Raw genomic sequence first — 9,820 nt, 5'->3', positions numbered from 1 at the left:
ATCACCGAGGAGATCCAGAAAAAAAAGGACTTTGACAAACAGCTGCAGTTGTATTGGGTATCCATTAACTGCCTGGCCAAACGACATTTTTGACTCACTACAAACTCAGGAGAGCTCGCACTCCAGCTGGGCGTTCAGTGCGGTTCCGACGCTCCGATCCTTCCATTCAGTTTCTTCTTAGTTGTGCGCGGACACCACCGACAATAAGCAGCCATGGATGCCATCAAGAAGAAGATGCAGATGCTCAAGCTCGACAAGGAGAGCGCATTGGACCGAGCTGAGCAGGCCGAGTCAGACAAGAAAGCAGCTGAGGAGAGGAGCAAACAGGTGAAACCCAAAGTGAAACCCGCAGTGGTGCTTTTACGCACAGGCACCAATGGCACGGTGCTGCATGGTTCCTGCATGTCCAGTGTCCTGTGATTTAGGATTGATATATGTCTTTATAGGATTAAATACAGTTTTGGAAATCATAATACATGTTTTTTTCATTGTTGCACTTCGTTATTTGGGCTACATGAAGTTGACAAAGTGAATATTTTACATTTACTGTTAGATTCCTTATGATTCAGCTCTAATGTTTAATAACATGTACGTTCTAACAGCCTAGAATGGTTGCAACTCTAAATGGGTGTTTGTTATGTAGAGCAAATATTGACAGACACTATGCGATGTCACGTGATTTAGTATGAGAGTAATGGCGTCTGTCTACAAGTTAGTAAATGTCCTCCTGTTTTTCTGTAATCAAGCTCGATGAAGACCTGATAGCACTGCTGAAGAAGCTGAAGTCAACTGAGGATGAGTTGGACAAGTACTCTGAAGCCCTGAAGGATGCCCAGGAGAAACTGGAGGTCGCTGAGAAGAAAGCCATGGATGTGAGTATGGGCTGACAGCACCACTGACTGGTGGAGACGCCCCAGTGGGTCACCCACTGCCTAACGGTTTGCCCTTGAACCACCCTTTGGGCCCCCTTTAGGAAACTAAGATTACCAGCCCCCATACAGATTTAGTCTGATGATTAAGTGATACAATGAGTCATTATATTAGATCTATGGGTGTATAACAACATGGATAGTTAAATTGAGCTCTTGTGCTGTATCTGGTAAGGTCACAGCTAACTGGCCGGTGCATTTCACAGCGTTTGGACAACTCTGAGGTCCAGTGTAAGGTTTCAGTGGGGCCTTTTACAAGCAAGTCTAATCCTCCACAGATTTGTGGTTGTTCTATAGTTTCAGCTGGCACTTTACAGTTATGTCCAACCCTGATGAAATGACCTGTTTATTGACTGAGTTTAACCAATTACGCTTCATTGATTACATCACAATCTGCCACAACAAAAATATACAATATTATTGAGATAACATAAGATGATACAAGACATACTTTATTGATTGATTGATTAAGATTAATTCAACTTAAATAGTACAAAAACAGATGCATACCACAGATACGAGAATTGACTTCAAACTAGAACTACCGGTATATATACATGTGGAATATCTACTACAATATGAAGCATGATGATGAATTAAAATAGAAGTGCCCTACCTCAATACACCAAACATCCCATGGAGTCACAGCTTAAATCAGGAAGTTGCAATCAATAAATACATAAAACATATTTTTTTAAACTACACTGGAATGCAATAGGATGGTGAGTTAAGTTTATTGTGTCTGCATAGCAGAGAGAAATACACTATTGCGCTTATAGTACGAAAATAAAAGTGTTTGTGGTCTAATTAGCACAAAGATGGTAGGACAGAGGGCAAATATCTGGGGAATCTAAAAATATTAACAATAACAATTATACTACGAATAATAGTAACAGCAATATGATTTATGTTGTGTTAATTAGACAATTAATTATGTACAGTAGGCTACAATAGTAATTTAGGTCATGACCATGACTGACTCAGTGTCTATTGTTTGGAGATTTTGATATGGCTCAATTCAACAGCCTCATTAATTGAATAGTTGTAGCTTAACTCAGAGGTCTTCAATGTTTTTCAGGCCAAGGACCCCCAAACTGATAAAGAGATGGAGCAGGAACCCCCGACGATATATATTGTATAAAATTGTGTTTTATATTAAACTGGGTCTAATGCCATGTATAAACATACCTCTTTATTGTGCATTCAATACTAAGCTATTCAAATAATACACAGGTTCATATATTCATGTTTTTATTTTAAACATGTGGAAGGTACAGTGAGTAGGGTGGCCTTGTCAGCTGATACCAATGCCAATATCAACATTGTCTGTCAATTGCATGATAATCATGCATACAAGCTATTAAAATTGATGTTTTTATTTTCAACATAAATGTGGAAACAAAAATGAGTGATGGCCTATTTATGCCATGCATAAAGATACCTGTTATCTTTCATACAATACTGAACTAGAAGAAGAAACCATTTTTTATTGTCATATATATTTTTACACATACACGAAATGTATCTCTGCATTTGACCCATCCCTGTATATAGGGAGCAGTGGGCTGCCATTGATCAGCGCCCGGGGAGCCGGGGGTTCAGTGTATTGCTCAGGTACACTTCGACACGTGACACGTCCCAGTCGGGGATCGAACCGTTGACCTTCCGGTTCCCAGACGACCCTCTTAACCCAGTGAGCCACGGTCGCCCCCTATTAAACTATTAAAATCGAACGGTCGAACTATTAAAATAATGGACAGATTCATGTTTAGAAATATTTTCTTTTAAACATTTTTCTTTTATTTTTAATTGTCTAATCAACCAAAACTTTTGCGGACCCCCTGCAGTATCTCCGCGGACCCCCTAGGGGTCGCGGACCCCCTGGTGAAGACCTCTGGCCTAATTGACAAAAAGTAGAAAAACTACATGAATTTAATTGAAAAGCAACACACATTGGAAATCCTTGCAATTAGTTCACGTTTTATTTATTTGATAGTCTTTTTTTTATTCCTTGCTTGTAAAATCGGGTACTTCCGGGGTTTTGGCGGCCCAATCCTCATCAGCGGTTGATTAAAGGCGGTGGGGGCAGGGATCACACGCGCCGCATCTCCCAGTCTGTCTGTGTGTGAGTGTGTGTCTGCATTGAGGCAGCCCGCACAGAGCTGAGAGAAAACTAGCTTAGCTGAGACCCGACAAGAACAAAAGCAGCAGACATGGCCGGTGGGAGCTCTCTGGAAGCTGTGAAGAAGAAAATCAAGTCGTTGCAGGACCAGGCCGATGCGGCGGAGGACCGGGCAGCGTTATTACAGCGGGAGTTGAACCAGGAGAGGAGTGCGAGGGAATCAGTAAGCCGCACCTGATTATTTAAGGCAATTAGTCTCCAGGCTGCAGACGGCATTCGGCGTACATCTGGTCAAAAAAAGCGTGGCTGCTAGGCCCGGACAGCGACGGTTTAAGCTCGAATGCAGTCAAGTATCAGGTGGACATGCTTGAAATGAGCCCACGGTAGGATATGAGCAAACGACGGGTGGATGAAGGACACCACCCTTGTCTGCACGTCCCGGACACACAAACAGCCCTGCAACGAGCCGGCTGACGTTGCAGCAGCAGGTCCTCCGAGATAAAATACTGTCCTTTGTGAAACTCCTGCAGGATAGCTAGTTGGAGCACAGGGGAGCTGCTTTTCCCCCTTTTCAAAAATATTGAATTATAGCCATGTTTTGTTGCTATTTATGGGAGAAAAATAACCAAATCACAGTGACCCAGGAAATTGCAGACTTCACAGGAAATAGGGAAGGAAGGGTGCCTAAAGTAGTCTAGAATTGTCTGTAAAGGTACTGTTAACGTGTGGTAGGTTTGAAATGTGTATTAAAAGAAGATAAATGGCATCCACCCCTCTGCCTGCGAATATAATGTGCACATTCCATCCTGCAGCCCTCCCTTGGGCTCTTGAGTCCTGACCCAGCCCAAGCTTTCCTGGGAGAGCACGGGACATGGGTTGGATGTTGTAAGCCTGCAAAAACACCTGAAACATGCACGATGTTAGGCCATGCACATGCACTTGATCTGACTGTTTTTGTGGTGTTGTGCTCTCCTAGGCTGAGAGTGATGTAGCTTCCCTGAACAGACGTATTCAGCTGGTTGAGGAGGAGTTGGACCGTGCTCAGGAGCGTCTGGCCACAGCACTGACCAAGCTGGAGGAGGCTGAGAAGGCTGCCGATGAGAGCGAGAGGTGGGTACCTTGCACCTGCAAATCAGACTCAAATTGGTCAACACAATCTACTCATAAGACCCTCGCTTAGTCGTTGGTACTCTACAGGAAATGCACAGCTGTACTCTTCATATTTTGTAAGGTTTATAGTTCCTGTTTCACCTAATGTAGTATTTGTTTTGGTGCAATATACTCTATGAACAAACACATTTAGATTTTGACTGAATCGCTTCAATGTACAAAGTATCAGGTCTGGGGCTGTTGACATCTTTTTAGGATGCACAGTGGTCATGCTCGGGTGGACTTGTCTTTCAAGACAAATGGGGAAGACAAGTTTTCGTACTTTAGCGCTAAGATGTTGCTGTTAAACCTCAGTATACTAAAAATGATAGATTGCACCTGACTCATGCTGGAGTACCATGCCTGACATGTCGCTCAGTGCTGCCACTGGTGGCTGGAAGTCACATTGCACTAATGTAAAGTGTGTACTAACTTAAAACACAGGGATAGAGAAGTAGTACGTTTAGATGATGCTTTGCAAAATAGCAAAATGAATCGTTGTGTTTACAAATGTCTTTTTATATTGATGCACAATAACTCCAGAGCAATAGTGGAAGCGGCCTTTAGCATTCTGATGCTGGCATCGACAGCATGGATAATGAAGTCGCACTCCTCGCCATAGGTGTGTGTGTGTGTGTCATGCTCTCAATAAGTCCAACTGTGTTTATATCGCACCTTTCATGCAGGTAAGTGCAGTTCAAAGTGCGCCACGGATATCTGACGAGCTGAAAAATAAGAGAAGTGTGGATGGTGAAAAAAGACAAACAATTATATTCTGTATTTGAGACCAATGCACACGAGACAATAGAAATGATTTTTTAAAAAAAGTCAAAATAGAATTACAAGCAATAATAACTGTAGTGGTGGATACAAAATAAATGAATAGACATCAGTAGGAGCCATTTGCTTGAACTTCGGTTCTTTTAAGATAAAATGCCCGTCTCTTTGTCGGTCGTTCCTGAGGGAATTATCAAATCCTAGTGGCCTTTTGTGAAGCCTGTGGTGCCCAGGACTTACCCGCCACACTGTTTTCCTTCATCCAGAGGCATGAAGGTGATTGAGAACAGGGCGATGAAGGACGAGGAGAAGATGGAGCTGCAGGAGATCCAGCTGAAGGAGGCCAAACACATTGCAGAGGAGGCTGACCGCAAATACGAGGAGGCATGTTTTCTCAGCTGTTCACTGCACTCTGAACTTTGCAAAAAATGTAACTGTCTTGATCTCAACTCTGTCCTCTGTGCCTTCAGGTGGCCCGTAAGCTGGTGATCATTGAGAGTGACCTGGAACGTACAGAGGAGCGCGCTGAGCTGTCTGAGAGGTAACTGCTTCCTTCCCTTCCCCCTCCCTCTGTTCCTTCAAGTTGACACTTTAAATAACGTTTCAGACAAATCAATTCAGGATTTTTCTGTTTTGTTTTGTTTGTGGCATCATCCTACTTGTTCAACTCAACCGCACTATGAACCAATAGCAAGTGCTCTGAGCTAGAGGAGGAGCTGAAGACGGTGCAGAACAACCTGAAGTCTCGGGAGGCCCAGGCAGAGAAGGTAGGATGGCTGACCCAAGACCCACGACCCGGCATCAACCCGGGAAATGTGTTCAACGTCATCTCGTATATTTGCCTGACTCTGGCCTTTTTGTGTGCAACCACAGTACTCTCAGAAGGAGGACAAGTACGAGGAGGAGATCAAGATTCTTACAGACAAGTTGAAGGAGGCGAGTTCAATTAATTTAGCATCATTCACTAGTGAGAAAATAATCAATCCATCCTGTTTGTATTTTTTTCATAGCCATTTTTGGAAAGCTTCTTTCAAACTGTGTGTGTGTGTGTGGGGTGCGCGCTCTGCCAATGTTTGACTGTATTCCTCTCCTCAGGCTGAGACCCGTGCGGAGTTCGCTGAGAGATCGGTCGCCAAGCTTGAGAAGACCATTGATGACCTGGAGGGTATGAGTCTTTTAAACATTTGGACAAGTTTTAACAAAATGTAGGGCTGCCTGTGACGGTACAATTGTGATGAACAAGCCAGCCCAAAATAGTAACCTTGTTACGTCTTATTTAGGTTTCCTTGACGAGTGAGCTCTCTTCTAATATCACAAAATAAACAGTGTTTTTTTTTGGGTCATTTCTCAAAGGGATACTCTCAGAAGCTCTTTAGTCAGCGTTGGTGCAGTGTGAGGTTATTTATCTGGGCAGTTCAATGGGTCTCGGCACAAATGGCTGCACTGTCGGGTTGTCTGGTGGGAAGTGACAAAGCGGCGCCCCACAGAGGCCTGCCTGATGTTGTTCATGTGGACAACAGCATTTCTCACCACAATGCCATTTGGCATGGTGGTGTAGTGACGGCTGAAGGCCAGCGCGTCCCAAGCACTCCTCCTCAGGGTCATTGAACACGTGATGCCGTTTCTCAGGAATCTGACGCATCAGCAGCTGTTCCATGTGCACTTCCTATTTCTGTCCTGCCTTTTTCTTTTGTTCCGGTTTCTCTATTTGCGTTGTCCTTTTTGACTTCTGTTCTCTGACTCTATTATTTGTTTCTTTTGTCTTCTGATTTTGTTGCAAATCCTTCAAAACAATACTTGCCACACAATAGATGAGCTGTATGCCCAGAAACTGAAGTACAAGGCCATCAGCGAGGAGCTGGACCACGCCCTCAACGACATGACTTCCATGTAATTCACCACACTGCTGGTTTCTGCTTTGTGCCTTGGATCTGGACACCACTAACTACTGTTACCAGATACAATAGCGCCCTCTTGTGGCATGTTTGAGTGCAGTGGTTTTTACTCGGCTCTATTATAGACGGGTGGATTTCAGTGCTTGCCTAACCCTGATGTGTGCGTGAACTAAAGGTGTTTTTGACTAGATTCTTCGGCTAGATTTTCCAAAGCTTTAGGTTAGCTTCTACTGCATTTAGTAGTGGTGCTAGTCTCTCCATAGCTTAGCCACATTTCCTCATAAGCTTCATTTTCTTTCTGTTCTGCATCCTTTTCGCCCTCTTTTGTTCTGCATGTCATTTATGTTCCATACCTCTTTTTTTTTTTTTATACCTCAAACACTTTTATTCTTTGTTTCTTCTTTCGCAGCTAAACTTTTGCACCCCTCACTCAAGAAGCTGGTTGAACGTCGTCATCTCTCCTGTGCAGCACAGCCCAACTTCCTCTCTGTGTTTCCTTACTACTCCTGGGCACATTGGGCTGTCGCTGCTGCCGTCCATTTGTTCATCTTTCACACAGACCTTTGAGCCGAGTTGCTTTCTGTAAAATAAACATTCTTCCATCTACGTCAGCCCTTTCCCTTTTTCTCTTGTGATGTTTCTGCATTTCTATTTGTCCTATCATCTTCTTCTTCCTTAATTTGTCTTTTCCTTGTTCTGTTGAGTAGCTTTTGAATAAACTCTGAAGCTCCTCTCACATTTACTGTTCCTTTTTCTGTTTGAGAGGACTATTTGTTATAATGCAGTTGGTGTTAATTCATTCTCCTTGCCTGTGAAATACAAGTGTTTACATGAAATACGACCGTTTTCCGCTGTTTCAGTCGTGACCGGTTACCTGCTTTGATAAGCGGTTTAGTTGGCCCTTTGTGCGGCTGCTTTCTGTGCAAGTTGGGAGTAAAAAGTCTTTCCAAAGTCGTATCTTTAGCACACTTTAGTGGCCAAAAGGATCAACTGCACCACCAGGGATTTAACATATTAGGTTCTGACTTAAACCTCGTAATGATCTTTAGTGTCTGCATTCTCCTTTTTTTAAGGAATGGATCTCCAACGTGAGAAGTTTACCTCTTAAATAGTTTTGTCCAGTACGATTAGCTTAGCCTTGGTCCCTGCACCAGAAATCATTGCCTCTGAATGTGGATTACGCTTTGGTCTTTATACGCCGGCTTCTTCCAGGCTATCCTCAACATCACTGGGTTAAAAACCCAACTGCTCAGTAAAGGCTGCAGCGACTACAAAAAGAGCAATGAGTAGGAGATGTTGCTATAAGAAGCCAGGACAGATAGTTAGTGACTGTTCGTGAGACCGTATGGAACTGTGAATATATCAAATGGAGTAAGCGATTGCTTTAGTCTGTGTTCATGAAGTGGGCAGTCCAGGTTCAGGAATTGCAGTCGTATGGAACCTTGCTTTATAAGATCACGAGGTCGGCAGTTCAACAGCTTGAATACAAACCGACACTTGTTCCGTGTTTAGCTTCAAAGCACTAACTCTTTGTCTTCTGTACTAACCTGCCTTCTCTTTCCCTTTTTCTCCAACCTGCTTTCTGATTGTCAAGACCATCTTTACAAGCAGCTTGAGAAAAACCGCGTGCTGACCAATGAACTGAGAGTAGCCCTAAACGAGGCGTAAACTGGACTGGGCTCTTGTAGGCTTTCATTCTTCTGAATCTCAACCGTCCAGGCACGTTGTCTAATGCTGTGATATAAACAGGGTATTAGACACCTGTGTCTATGACACATGGCTTCAACCAAGTAATGCGTTCAACAAACGGGAGGTTTTTCACATTCTGCATGCTAAAACTGTGGCTACAGGTGGGAGGGCGGACAAACTTTATGAGCGGTTGCAGAATGGATTTTATGTTTACGACTCTTATCGACGGGGCTGCAGCGCTTCAGTTGAACTCTGCACGGTGCTGTTGCTCATGAGGTGAAGGTCAGTGAGGATGCTGGTGGCCGACATCTGAGGGAGGCTCATAAAATGCCGCAAGGGCTCCAGAATTCCTTGTACATCCCCCCCCCCGCTAAACTGAAAGGACATGTTTTTCTGAATTTACTTAAGTCTAAATAGTAACACAGCAGGAGGGAGTATGCTGTGGTTGAATGCGCTGTTTGTTATCCTGGACTATAGCTTTATTTTTCAGTTTTTATATCCTGTGCATCTTTGGGCTGTTTGTTTTTTATGATTTTTAACCAATGCAATGCTATATCGACAGATAAACTCACACGTGCTAAAGAAGACAGCCTGAACATAAAGCAGATGCTGGATCTGAGTCTAATGGAGCTGGTTAACATTTGACCCAGCTCTGTCCCCCCCCCCCCCCCCCCCCCACATTGCCTCCTCTACTCTGGCTATTTATAAGTGTCCTCTGAACTTCTCACCCTGAAGAAACCAGCTCTACAGAAGGTAGCACACGCTGCTTCAGTGAGCTCCAGTTCACACTACACTGTTTGCATTACACACTGTGATCAAAGGTCCGTTATAATTCATTGCATAGCTTTAAGGTTTACATGTGTATTTTGGGAGAATTAGCATTTTTTTTGGAACATAATTGTCATCAAAGCATAAATCAAGCCACGGTTATATAAAATACTTTTAATATGTGTACTTTTGTTAAGTTTGTCTTGTTTCTTCTGTATTGTAAACATTCATTCAGTGTCGGTGATGTTGTACACTTCCATTTAAGCAAGGAAGGAGTTGTTAGCACAGTTGTTTGATCAGCTATGTAAAAGATGTTTCCACATTGTACTCACTTTCCTGTTCATGTTTGATTTTGTCTCTCCCATTTTATCTCGGAAAAGTAAACATGGAATAAACGGTTGGATCAAGTATACTTTATTCTAAGTCTGGCTTTATTACAAATTATATTTTAATAATTTCAGCAAGAATGAAGGGTAACTATAAGATATCAA

The 9,820-nt window shown here is 43.1% G+C and overlaps 1 protein-coding gene across 5 annotated transcripts; it reads left to right on the top strand.

Annotated features, from left to right (window-relative positions):
• LOC306793180 (tropomyosin alpha-1 chain-like) lies at positions 1–9,686 on the top strand. 5 transcript variants are annotated; one of them, XM_079290666.1, is made up of 10 exons: positions 1–327; positions 747–872; positions 4,028–4,161; positions 5,244–5,361; positions 5,448–5,518; positions 5,669–5,744; positions 5,851–5,913; positions 6,073–6,142; positions 6,789–6,867; positions 7,282–7,629. In XM_079290666.1, the coding sequence occupies exons 1-10, from the start codon at positions 214–216 to the stop codon at positions 7,283–7,285; spliced, it is 855 nt and encodes a 284-aa protein (XP_079146792.1). In that variant the 5' UTR covers positions 1–213; the 3' UTR covers positions 7,286–7,629. The 5 variants fall into 5 exon arrangements, with proteins under 5 accessions (XP_079146792.1, XP_079146793.1, XP_079146794.1 ...); XM_079290667.1 differs by lacking the exons at positions 6,789–6,867; positions 7,282–7,629 and adding an exon at positions 9,124–9,686; XM_079290668.1 differs by lacking the exons at positions 6,789–6,867; positions 7,282–7,629 and adding an exon at positions 8,467–9,067.
• The last annotated feature ends 134 nt before the right edge of the window (positions 9,687–9,820 follow it).

This window comes from Melanostigma gelatinosum (genome assembly GCF_949748355.1).
Source record: "Melanostigma gelatinosum genome assembly, chromosome: 2".
Taxonomy (NCBI): domain Eukaryota; kingdom Metazoa; phylum Chordata; class Actinopteri; order Perciformes; family Zoarcidae; genus Melanostigma; species Melanostigma gelatinosum.
The sequence above is the reverse complement of the archived record's forward strand: the minus strand, read 5'-3'. Positions and strand labels throughout refer to the sequence as shown.